Raw genomic sequence first — 13,537 nt, forward strand, 5'->3', positions numbered from 1 at the left:
CGGATCAAAGAGGAGAGTATTTTGCCATATTGTTACTATGCAAAACTCCTTTACCTGCCGTATTAATCGACTAACTACAGAGTTTTTCGACGAAAGAGTGTAATTTTTAAGGGCCATCGATAGCTGGTGAAACGAAAACTGCTATGGGCTTTGGAACAACGTAAGTGGCGATTCTAGGCGCTTCCGTCTGGAACCGCGCGACCGCTACGGTCGCAGGTTCGATTCTTTCCTCGGGCATGGATGTATGTGATGTCCTTAGGTTAGTTAGGTTTAAGTAGTTCTAAGTCTAGGGGACTGATGAGCTCAGATGTTGAGTCCCATAGTGCTCAGAGCCATTTGAACCATTTGAAGACATTACACGTTTATTTTTGTACCGATGATCCGCTATTTCATATGATACTGACTGTGGTTTTCCTCAGTTCCTCATTCAATAAACTTAATGAACCACTGTTTCAGAACTCTCTCGCAATTGTGTCTGCACAACATCTTAGTAGGGCGAGACTGTTTTGGTAAAAGAAGCACATTTTAACATGAAAGCAAGAGAAATGTGTAGGTTTTACTCAAAATTCGCTGCTCATGGCGCTTCTCTGAGAGTTCAGATAGATCCTTTATCATTTAGCTACAAAATAGCAGGTCAGCAACTGGAAACAGTTAATTCCACAAATTATCTGGGAGTACATATTAGGAGTGATTTAAAATGGAATGATCATATAAAGTTGATCGTCGGTAAAGCAGATGCCAGACTGAGATTCATTGGAACAATCCTAAGCAAATGCAATCCGAAGACAAAGGAAGTAGGTTACAGTACGCTTGTTCGCCCATTGCTTGAATATTGCTCAGCAGTGTGGGATCCGTACCAGTTAGGGTTGATAGAAGCGATAGAAAAGATCCAACGGAGAGCAGCGCGCTTCGTTACAGGATCATTTACTAATCGCGAAAGCGTTACGGATATGATAGATAAACTCCAGTGGAAGACTCTGCAGGAGAGACGCTCAGTAGCTCGGTACGGGCTTTTGTCGAAGTTTCGAGAACATACCTTCACCGAAGAGTCAAGCAGTATATTGCTCCCTCCTACGTATATCTCGCGAAGAGACCATGAGGATAAAATCAGAGAGATTGGAGCCCACACAGAGGCATACCGACTATCCTTCTTTCCACGAACAATACGAGACTGGTATATAAGGGAGAACCGATAGAGGTACTCAGGGTACCCTCCGCCACACACCGTCAGGTGGCTTGCGGAGTATGGATGTAGATGTAGATGTAGATATAGATGTAGATGTAGAAGAATGGTTAACAACCAAGGCGAAAATCAGCCCACAGGGCTAGCCGCGCGGTCCAACGCGCTGCTTCCCGAGTGGGAAGGCGTGCCGGTCCCCAGCACGGATTCGCCTGGCGGATCTGTGTCGTGGGCCCGTGTGCCGGCCAGCCTTTGGATAGCTTTTAAGGGGCTCCGGAACACCCTATACTTGCAATGTTAAAATAACGCTTATAAATTACATCTTTCCTCACAAAGTATTTGAGGTAGGAAGTTGAACTTTTTACAGATTATTTATTGGACTATGGGCTACAACATAACACAAGGATTTTACAAAATTTTAGTTCAGTTATTAAAGATGTTTTTTTTTTCAATTGTAATGAAAATTCACAACATTTTTTTTGCAATTTTTTATTTATATATTCAAAAATATACAGTTTTTTGGAAAAAGGCTGTGTTAAATTATGCAGAAGGTACTGTGTAACATTTACTGAAAGTTTGAAACAAATATGTTTGGAAGATCCTTAGAAAACATGTAATTAGTATGAGAAAATAAAAGTTTTGGGAATCGAGCGACAAAGATTGGATTAACTTTTTAGTGCATTCCAGGTCCATAGGATGGATTATTTTCATCCTCTGCAAACTCCTCCTCCAGCTTCCTCTTGTTCCTCCTCCTGTTTACTCTTGCTTGTATTTCTAGACTCTTTACAGCCCTGTCTGCAGCCCGAAGGCGTTCCTTGTCTAAATCAAGCATCGCTCGTACCATGTTAGAACCTATCTTCATTCGCATATTTCTAAATACCTTGCACCTTACAATGTTGCCATCATTGAAAGTCGCAACAGCATCATACACACCAAAGTGAAGTGTTTCTATTCCAACAAATATAGTCTTGGGGATTCTCGACCATATAACACTATTTACACTTTCATTGGGGTTTTGAGTTTTTCCGTGAATACACTTTTTCAACAGTTCAGGTGCTGCTAAGTCTCTGAAAATAGGTTTTATCACCTCCAATATGTACCTGATGAACACGGAAGTTAATAATAACACCATTTGACAGCAGTTTAACAGCGCCACAGTGGGTCACGCCCATGTAGAACACATTTCAAAAAAAATTTAAAAATAGTTGTAGTCTTCGGAATTGAATAAATTATATATCTATTAAAAGGTAATAGTCTGCAGATTCAGAAAACGCAAAAAAGTAAAAATTGAACTTTTCATGATTTTGAGCCTTTCCGGAGCCCCTTAAGGCGGTTTTCCATCTACCTCGGCGAATGCAGGCTGGTTCCCCTTATTCCGCCTCATTTGCATAGTGTCGGCGATTGTGCGCAAACACCGTTTCTACGTGCACACACACACACACACCACCATTATTCTACCACGCAAACATTTGGGGTTACACTCGTAGGTATGAGACGTTCCCTGGGGTTCCACTGGGGGCCGAACCGCACAATAACCCTGGGCTCGGTGTTGGGCGGCTGTGGCGTGGGTGGACTGCTATGGTATGTTGTGGGGTTGTGAACCACTGAAGGCTACAGCGGGACGAAGCCTCTCTGTCGTTTCTAGGTCCCCGGTTTAATACAATGCAATACAAGGCGGAAATACACTGACGCGCCAAAGACAATTGTATAGGCAGGCATATTCAAATACACAGATATGTAAACAGGCAGAAAAATTAGGGAAAAAATTCGTGTAGTTGCAAATTTTTGTACAATGGTAGGGTGAAGTGTCATGGACAAATGAACAACATACTAAAAATCCTAACCTATAGGGTGTGAGCGTTGGGGTGGGGGTGGGGTTTAATGCGCACTTTTTCACGTTTTTCTTGAATAACTCGAAAACCAAGGCTTCTAGCGAAACTGTTTCCCAGTACAAAATTAAAGTACGTTATATTTCCTACGAAAAAGCTCCTATTAATTTTTTCTCTAGTACTACTTGTTCCTATGTTACAAGTGGTGGAAAAGCCACAATTTAAAAAAAAAACAATGTTTTAATGGTGTAAAATTAATGTTTAATGTCCAGTGAACTTGGAAGTAAGAGAAAACATGCATTGGTTATATAAAACAACATATTATCGTCGATTTTTATATTTCAAGAATCATCGTAAGCGTATCAAGCAACGGTGCGCCATGGCACGGGCCGCAAAGCATTGAAGAAATGATTACTGCTTTTCGGCGACCACATCGTTCCCCACATCCAGTAGAACATCGGCAAAAGATGTTGTTCAGTATAGCTTCAGGTGGTACTGGGTCATTGGTAGTCAGTGGATGGAGCGATCCGTCCTCCCTCGATTCCATACACAGTCAGTTGGCAGTATGGGGTTGTTGAGCCACTGTTGTATCTGTAAGTAAGTAACCAAACATCAGTAAGTAACAAGAAATGGTATTGTAACAATAATTATATACAAACAGACACACTTAATAAAATTAATTTACCTGTAAATAAAGTATAAAAGAGTGCTGGTGTGTAGCTCCTACGATTGACGGTAGTGACACAAGGTCTGGTTTTGGCTTCGTTGATGCCTTCGAGAATGCATCATATCAGAGCTTACTTTTATCTTGCTGATGTTCATTCGATTGATACATTTATAGAGATATCTTCTCACCAGCCTGTGTCATCTCCTCTGCTCGTGTCGCGAGGTTATTGAAGATGTCGGATGTTGTCTTTGTTTGCCTCGAGATCTACTGAAAACTTAACCATTCCTCCTCTGTTGTTATTGTAAATGGCGGAGGTTACGTCACACTATGCTAAAGGCATGGAGTAGGAGGATGGTTTCAGCAAAAGGAAGTTGCTGAAGTTTATCTGTTGAAAATAGTTTGGATTCAGCCTTACCCTTACCAGGCTTCATGAAGTATATGTTAGTGCCGCGCTGTGAAAAAGCAATCAGTAAAACAATTAAGTCGACGTCTCCCACAGTTATCGTGATATTTCGGTGCAGGCACATCTCGCTATCGTACCGTCAGTATCACCTGTAGTAACTACTGTTTCCATTCTCTTTGCTGTCGTTTTATTACTAAGTGGTGCTATAAGCCTAGTTTTGTTCTTTTCGTTCGCGTGAAAATGCTCCTGTTCAACAGTGACAATCGTGCTTTCATTAAATTTGATATCAAATTAAGTTTTTGTGAAGACCCTTCTCTTCTGCTCTGCTCGTTTTGTACTGTTCACATCACCACAACAATCAAATACCACAATACAATTTCTAAAAATGGTTCAAATGGCTCAAATAGCTCTAAGTACTATGGGACTTAACATCTGAGGGCATCAGTCCCCTAGAACTTAGAACTACTTAAACCTAACTAACCTAAGGACATCACACCATCCATGCCCGAGGCAGGATTCGAACCTGCGACCGTAGCGGTCGCGCGGTTCCAGACTGAAGCGCCTAGAACCGCTCGGCCCCACCGGCCGGCTACAATTTCTACAATAATGTTTGAGCACATAGGCTATGTACTGATTGCAAAGTGCAGAAATACTGGTGCGCAGGAAATGCGATGTGTAAATAGAAGAGCGGGCAGTCCTCATGGTGGGGGAAGGCGCCTTTCCCAGAAAAAAGCCAAACAAACGTACAGGTTGCCCAGCAATCAGTTTCCCGCCTACCCGTGCCCGATGGTGTGCAGAGATATACGTACATTCTGATTGTATGTGTAGTTCTATTAATAACTGATATCCATATTCCATTTAGTGTGAAAGAGGGAAACCATATTAGAAGGCTGTTTGTCACTCATCTTTTGGAATTTTTTTGGCAGGAAGAGTTAATTAGAATTTAAATTAATTTTGGCCTCATTTCAGTCATATTTCAAACAGTTTTTGTGAATTTTTTAAAATCATTTCAGCCAAAAATAACAAAGTTACGCTGTGGTGTCCGCTGAAGGTCGTAAGCACAGTTCTCCAATTCCGTACACTGTAGCCATTCCGAATTTCATCTGAAATCAAAAAGTTTTTGATTTTACATTAATAACTTATTTTCTAAGAATATTAACCTCAATTCAGGCGAAAATAATGAAAATTAAAAATTTTGCAGGCGTTGGAACAATTTACTTCGATTTTCACGATTTGTCTCTAATTATGCAAAGAAAAATACACTCAAAATCATGATATCATCTCACAAGTTGGTTCATATAATTCGTAACTTTATAAAGAATCATACTGTCAATTTTCATAGTGATCGGTTCTGTACTTTTTGAGTTAGACTGCACGCAAATGTGAAAGAAAATCATTTCGAGATAAACGCGTTTGAAAAATAAATTCTCGGAAACTAGAAATTCAAGGAAGTTAACAATAATGTAAAATGCTTACCGATTAATCTGCGAGTCCAGCACCATATAGTAATCCTTCTTCCTCATAGGCTTCGTTTTGCGTTAGCAGCAGTGCTTTCCGAGCTTTCCGACCTTCCTTCCACTCCAATGAACTACGTCGATTTTGCCGTCTCATGCGGTGGTTATCCATTTGTTTGGCATAGTTGAAACTTTGCGTGCCTTGTACAATTCCTTCCTCGTTCATGACCATCGCAAGGGATGAGTTTGCTTAACTGAATACGCCCGCTGCTAAATACATTTTCATCCGAAGCGCAAGCATTTAGGAGCTAATCGCCAAATAGTGGAATTAAGACGTTCATTCGCATTTTGTGTGCAGCCACCTAAATATCTCTCCAGTAATTAATCCCCTAATAAATGTGCACTCCAGCCTGTACTCGATGTGCACTCGGTTCTGTGCTCATAAAATCTTAACGAATGTGAATTTCGCTTTGAAATTTTGGCAGCGTATTCTTGGATAGTTCAGTTAACGATTTATACATTTAAAAAAAATCGAATTTTTTGAACCTCTTACTGTGGTTTCTCCCCTTAATGCACACGTGGAAAATAAACACTTCTAACATGTGTCCTCGTACAACGCATTTTGTGAAATATCGAAAATCTCCAGGTGTGTCTGCGCCTTGCGTCGCCAGTGATTTGCGCGGTGCGCTGTGGAAGGGTCGGTATAACTTGCTGAAACATCCTGTAGTTGCTTCTTGCGACGTAATGGGGTAGGTGGAGTGAGGACTCACTAACTCGCTGTTCGTTTTGCAGACGCACAAACAAGGGAAGTGCATGACGTCATCCCGTCTCATGCGTTCCATCATCTTCTACCGTCCACCGCTCCCTCCCCCCAAACTCCACCCTCACCTGCTGCCACCTGTAACAAACATCCTCAGAACAAAATTTATTTCTCAGTACTTTTCTACTGTACGTAAATGGGCTACAGCCATGTAATATTTGGTCTTAATCAACTTTATTTAACAGTAAACATTAATTTTATACCATTAAAACATTGTTTTCATAAATTTGCTATATTTCCACTCCTTGTAACGCGAAAATTATTTGTCCTAGAGAAGAAATGAATAGGACCTTTTTTCTAGAAAATTCGGAGTACTTTAATTTTGTACTGGAGAACATTGTCGCTAGAAGCCACAGTTTCCGAGTTATTCAAGGAAAACGTAAAAAAGTGACCTTTAAACGAATCCCCTCCCCCCCCTCCCCCCCAGCCACAACGCTCACACCCTACAGGTCAGGACTTTTAGTATGTTATTCATGACATTCCACCCTACCACTACACAAAAATTTGCGACTACACGAAATTTTTCCCCTGATCGCCATTTTTTTGTCTTCGTTGACTGGACTGCGGTCGGCAATGCCTGTATAAGACAGCAAGTATCTGGCGTATTTGTTAGATCGGTTACCGCTGCTACAATGGCAGCTTATCAAGACTTAAGTGAGTTTGAACGTGGTGTTACAGTCGGCGCACGAACGATGGGACACAGCATCTACACTCCTGGAAATTGAAATAAGAACACCGCGAATTCATAGTCCCAGGAAGGGGAAACTTTATTGACACATTCCTGGGGTCAGATACATCACATGATCACACTGACAGAACCACAGGCACATAGACACAGACAACAGAGCATGCACAATGTCGGCACTAGTACAGTGTATATCCACCTTTCGCAGCAATGCAGGCTGCTATTCTCCCATGGAGACGATCGTAGAGATGCTGGATGTAGTCCTGTGGAACGGCTTGCCATGCCTTTTCCACCTGGCGCCTCAGTTGGACCAGCGTTCGTGCTGGAAGTGCAGACCGCGTGAGACGACGCTTCATCCAGTCCCAAACATGCTCAATGGGGGACAGATCCGGAGATCTTGCTGGCCAGGGTAGTTGACTTACACCTTCTAGAGCACGTTGGGTGGCACGGGATACATGCGGACGTGCATTGTCCTGTTGGAACAGCAAGTTCCCTTGCCGGTCTAGGAATGGTAGAGCGATGGGTTCGATGACGGTTTGGATGTACCGTGCACTATTCAGTATCCCCTCGACGATCACCAGTGGTGTACGGCCAGTGTAGGAGATCGCTCCCCACACCGTGATGCCGGGTGTTGGCCCTGTGTGCCTCGGTCGTATGCAGTCCTGATTGTGGCGCTCACCTGCACGGCGCCAAACACGCATACGACCATCATTGGCACCAAGGCAGAAGCGACTCTCATCGCTGAAGACGACACGTCTCCATTCGTCCCTCCATTCACGCCTGTCGCGACACCACTGGAGGCGGGCTACACGATGTTGGGGCGTGAGCGGAAGACGGCCTAACGGTGTGCGGGACCGTAGCCCAGCTTCATGGAGACGGTTGCGAATGGTCCTCGCCGATACCCCAGGAGCAACAGTGTCCCTAATTTGCTGGGAAGTGGCGGTGCGGACCCCTACGGCACTGCGTAGGATCCTACGGTCTTGGCGTGCATCCGTGCGTCGCTGCGGTCCGGTCCCAGGTCGACGGGCACGTGCACCTTCCGCCGACCACTGGCGACAACATCGATGTACTGTGGAGACCTCACGCCCCACGTGTTGAGCAATTCGGCGGTACGTCCACCCGGCCTCCCGCATGCCCACTATACGCCCTCGCTCAAAGTCCGTCAACTGCACATACGGTTCACGTCCACGCTGTCGCGGCATGCTACCAGTGTTAAAGACTGCGATGGAGCTCCGTATGCCACGGCAAACTGGCTTACACTGACGGCGGCGGTGCACAAATGCTGCGCAGCTAGCGCCATTCGACGGCCAACACCGCGGTTCCTGGTGTGTCCGCTGTGCCGTGCGTGTGATCATTGCTTGTACAGCCCTCTCGCAGTGTCCGGAGCAAGTATGGTGGGTCTGACACACCGGTGTCAATGTGTTCTTTTTTCCATTTCCAGGAGTGTATTAGGTAGCGATGATGTGAGGTTTTCCCGTATGACCATTTCACGAGTGTACGTGAATATCAGGAATCGAATAAACATCAAATCGCTGCGGCACGTAAAAGATCCTGCAAGAACGGGACCAACGACTGCTGAAGAGAATCGTTCAAAGTGACAGAAGTGCAACCCTTCCGCAAATTGCTGTAGATTTCAAGGCTAGGCCATCATCAAGTGTCAGCGTGCGAATCATTCAACAAAACATCATTGATATCGGCTTTCGAAGCTGAAGACCCCCTCATGTACCCTTGATGACTGCATGACACAAAGCACGGCCTAATCTGGCCCGTCAACACCGACACTGGACTGTTGATGACGGAAACATGGAGGTGTACGGGTATGGAGACAACCTCATGAATTCATGAACCGTACATGTCAACAGGTGACTATTCAAGCTGCAGGAGGCTCTGTAATGGTGTGGGACGTGTGCAATTGGAGTGATATAGGACCCCTGATACGTCTAGATACGACTGTGACAGGTTACAGTAGATAAGCATCGTGCCTGATCACCTGCGCCCATTCATGTACATTGTACATTCCGACGAACTTGGGGAATTCCAGCAGAACTATGCGACACCCCAAACGTCCAGAATTGCTACAGAGGCACCAGGAACTCTCTTCTGAGCTTAAACACTTCCGCTGTCCACCAGACTCCCCATACATGAGCATTATTGAGCATATCTGGGATGCTTACAAAGCATCTGTGGTTTATGCGTCTGTGGCATTATCAGCGGAATTCTTTTTATATACTGAGCAAAGCAGAGGTTACAGACATGTTTGATGGTCAGTACGCAAGTTAAAAAATGTTCAAATGTGTGTGAAATCTTATGGGACTTAACTACTAAGGTCATCAGTCCCTAAGCGTACACACTACTTAACCTAAATTATCCAAAGGACAAGCACACACACACCCATGCCCGAGGGAGGACTCGAACCCCCGCCGGGACCAGCCTCACAGTCCATGACTGCAGCGCCCTAGGCCGATCGGCTAATGCCGCGCCGCATGCAAGTTCAGTGGTGGAGTACGACTTTTGGTATTTTTAAAAATATTTGGAAACCGGTACATGGATATAAAAAAATATCATATCGGCCCTCAATATATAAAAGTACTATTGATATATCGACAGAAAAGATATCGACGTACTGACCAAAAAAATATCGGCTGCGCATTGTAAATATTCTGCCAGTTATATGGTTCAAATCGTTCAAATGGCTCTGAGCACTATGGGACTTAACATCTGTGGTCATCAGTCCCCTAGAACTTAGAACTACTTAAACCTAACTAACCTAAAGACATCACACACATCCATCCCCGAGGCAGGATTCGAACCTGCGACGCAGTGGTTAGCACACTGGACTCGCATTCGGGAGGACGACGGTTCAATCCCGTCTCCGGCCATCCTGATTTAGGTTTTCCGTAATTTCCCTAAATCGTTTCAGGTAAATGCCGGGATGGTTCCTTTGAAAGGGCACGGCCGATTTCCTTCCCAATCCTTCCCTCACCCAAGCTTGCGCTCCGTCTCTAATGACCTCGTTGTCGACGGGACGTTAAACACTAACCACCACCACCACCACTCGAACCTGCGACCGTAGCAGCCTCGCGGTTCCAGACTGGCAGTTGTAGAGCTGCATATTTAATTATTGATTTATTATTAGATATTCTGTACATCAACAAGCTAGCAGCCTGCTTATCCCCCTCAGATCAAGAATTGAAAGGAAAACGATGCACATTCATGCTTGGTGATAACCACATTGCTGACAATGGTAGCTGCATGTAGGTGGCACAGTAAAAGGTGTCAGATGGGTTCGTCGTTAGGTTTCGTCACATATCGGATCTATCCAGAACATTTCATGTCGGCTTTCGTGTTTTTTTTCTTTCTGCAAGCGGCAGTGAGCTAGCAGTTATCATGTCAAAGTTGCACTTTCTGTTGGTAGCGCCAAGCGCCAATTACGTCAGCATTTCCCCTCACATATCTGCACCCACTACAAGACCAATCTTGTCATTTGGTTTTTTGTTCATCGGTATGAGCAGCTGCTTTTGAAGGATGCTGATGTGAAGAAATAGCATACTAGCTGCATTAATTTTTTTTAACGCAACTAGTGTGCTATTTCCCCGCATTGGATATCTTGTTATCGCATTCACACCCATTGCAATCAGACTTCTTTGTTTGTTTCACAGAGTCAAAGAGACAGACTGTTCAAAAGTTGTAAGACTCCTTCACACAGTGAAAGTAAAATTATGTTCAACTACAGCTTCAAAAGAACAATTTGAAATATTTATCGAAAATTGCGAAAAAATATAAAATAAAAATATCAGCACTCGACATCGATATATTGTTGAGAAAATGTTGCTGATATATATCAATATTTCTTTGTAAAAATTGTCAGCAGATCGATATATTATCAACAGCTCTAGCGTGGTGGGCTATACTCGACATTTACAAAACTATGAGTGTAGGCTTCCGTTTGGAATGGCACTTCGCCTCCATCACTCGGCATTTCCCCTACAGCGCCTGCCTGCAACCCCCACCACTAACAGTTTCCTCACGCGTGCCCTGAGGACTGCATATCTACAGGGCACGCATTCTGCACGTGCTCAACTACACAAACTGTTGTCCATTTTTGGCCGTTTGGTGTACGTTCAGTCAACAGCCAATATTCTACTAAGCAAAGCGGAGGTGACACATCTGTCTGAATGGTCGCTATGGAAGTCTGGGTATGGAGGGACTGAACAAAACATTTACAAAACTTCCCCTCCAGCGCTCGGCGTTTCCCCCCGAAGCGCCTGCCTGCAACCCCCACCACTACCGCTCACCTCACGCGTGCCCTGACGACTGCGCGTCCACCGGGCACGTTATTCTGCGCGGACTGTACTACATAAAATGTTTTCCAGCTGTCCTGAGAATTTTGGCCGTTTGGTATACACTCAGTCAACAACCGATGCGCTACTGTACTTTGACGGAGACCGCGCGGGCGTGGCAACGGAAGCTAGAGCGAGAACGCAGCTAGGCAGCGGGCGTCTTCCCGAGACGTCGCTCCCTGTGCGGTTCCGTCGCAGGTGCCCCGTCAGCTGACGCAAGGACAGGCGGCTGGAGGCTGGGCTGTGCTGCTGTTGTGCGGGGGCAACAGGTGCGCGTGGGCAGCACGCTGTGCTGTGCTGTGCTGTGCTTTGCTGCGGCCGACTTTCGCCGCACCCGCCAGTTCGCGCCGAGCCGCCGGCGAGCGTACACCTAGAGTTCTGCCAGTCGTGGTCCCGTCCCGCCAGCTGCCGCTGCTCTTCCCCATGTCTCCCGCGATGCAGTCGCTGCTGCTGCTGGTGGCGGCTTCGATGCTGTCCGCCGCTCTGGGCAGGCCCACGCTCTACCACGTCAACGACAACGACAAGCTAGAGCCAGGTAACTCGCCACCGCATCTCGCCATCCCTCCGCCACATCTCTCACACCTTCAGAGAGTTACACATGCACTGCGTCCTTCATCCATCATTTCGTTTTGGTCCTCGTGTGATCACCAACTTGGTGTCAGACATAAATCTGGGGCAGCAAGTACGAGGGACATTTCATAAATAACGCACGCTAATAGTTTTTTTTTTTGCTTACACTTTTTATTTTATTTTCTTCAGTGTCTCTTTACAGTCCAGTGTAGTCTACCTGCTTCTCTATGGCTGAGCCCCAACGTCTCGGAAGCTCATATTATTCCATCCGTGTCACCACTTCTCTTAGTACGTCGAATGGCGCAGGTAATGTGGTAGAAGCTGCTTCAGAGAAGGATAACAACGTCCATGTACAGATTTTTTTCAACTTTGGGAACAAGTCGAAGTCTGGTGGACTCATGTCCAGGCTGTCAGGAGGATGTGACAACACTTCCAATCCGTATTCGCGCAGTTTCGGTCTACAACATTGCCGATATGCGGATGAGCTTTGTCGTGGAGAACGAATGGCCCAGCCTCGAGACACTGAAGGTCGAGTTTTGCACATTTTTCTGCGTAACGTTTTACGTGAAGTTACGATAGCACACTGCTGTGATACTCGTTCCACATGGGACTCTATCTGTCATGATGGTTCAAATGGCACTAAGCACTATGGAGCACATCAGAGAACTGCTTAAACCTAAGTAACCTAAGGACATCACAGACATCCATGCTCGTAGCAGGATTCGAACCTGCGACCGTAGCAGCCGCGTGCTTCGTGACTGAAGCGCCCAGAACCGCTCGACCACAGCGGCCGGACTGTCATGATGATTCCTTGGTGATCATGAGCAAAAATCATCGTTTCCTTGATCTTTCATTGAGCGCGTCGAAATTTTTTTGGATGTGGATAATCTGACCTCCATTCATTGGACTGTGGTTCCAACAACGGTTCAAAGTCTCTAATCCTCGTTTCATCAACAGCGATAATTCGAGACAAGAATCCTTGCCCTTCACGGTCGAATCGTTGTTTGAGCAAGGTTACAATGTCCCGGCGTTTTCAGCTGTCAAACTGTGTGGGGCTCATCACGCAGTAATTTTGCTGTGCTTCAAATCATTTGTCAGAATACGCAATACTGACATTGTCGGGATTCCTGTGGCTGCAGAGAGTTTTTTGCAAGTCGTACTACGATCTTCTTCAAGAGCAGCTGCCACAAGTTTTACACTTCGTTCGTCTGTTCTCGGCCTTCTGGCTCTTGGATTATCGTCAATGCTCGTACGACCACCACGAAAGCTATTAACCGAATGTGAAACCGCACTATGGACCACTGTAAACTCGCCACAAACCTCACTTAACACACTGTCAGGTTTTTGCTGCATAAGGTTTCGATCTTAATGTACGACTTCTGGTCTTTAACAGTCACAGTACCCAAGACCCCTGCAGGATCCATTTCTGCCTCTCGCCATGCTAGTGTACACAGTGAAGAAACAAAAACATGTGCTTCTTCCGCAACCGCCCAACTACGTCTGACGTAATCTTAATTTTTCTTGCCGGCCGGAGTGGCCGAGCGGTTCTAGGCGCTACAGTCTGGAACCGCGCGACTTCTACGGTCGCA

The 13,537-nt window shown here is 45.4% G+C and overlaps 1 protein-coding gene across 1 annotated transcript in view; it reads left to right on the top strand.

Moving 5' to 3' along the window:
• Positions 1–13,537, top strand: part of LOC126101508 (uncharacterized) — a 341,063-nt gene that overhangs the window by 124,828 nt on the left and 202,698 nt on the right. The window contains exon 3 of the mRNA XM_049912152.1: positions 11,577–11,913. Coding sequence (XP_049768109.1) covers positions 11,577–11,913 — 337 coding nt within the window. The remainder of the gene's footprint in view (positions 1–11,576; positions 11,914–13,537) is intronic.

The sequence above is a fragment of the Schistocerca cancellata genome, chromosome 9 (genome assembly GCF_023864275.1).
Source record: "Schistocerca cancellata isolate TAMUIC-IGC-003103 chromosome 9, iqSchCanc2.1, whole genome shotgun sequence".
Classification (NCBI taxonomy): Eukaryota; Metazoa; Arthropoda; class Insecta; order Orthoptera; family Acrididae; genus Schistocerca; species Schistocerca cancellata.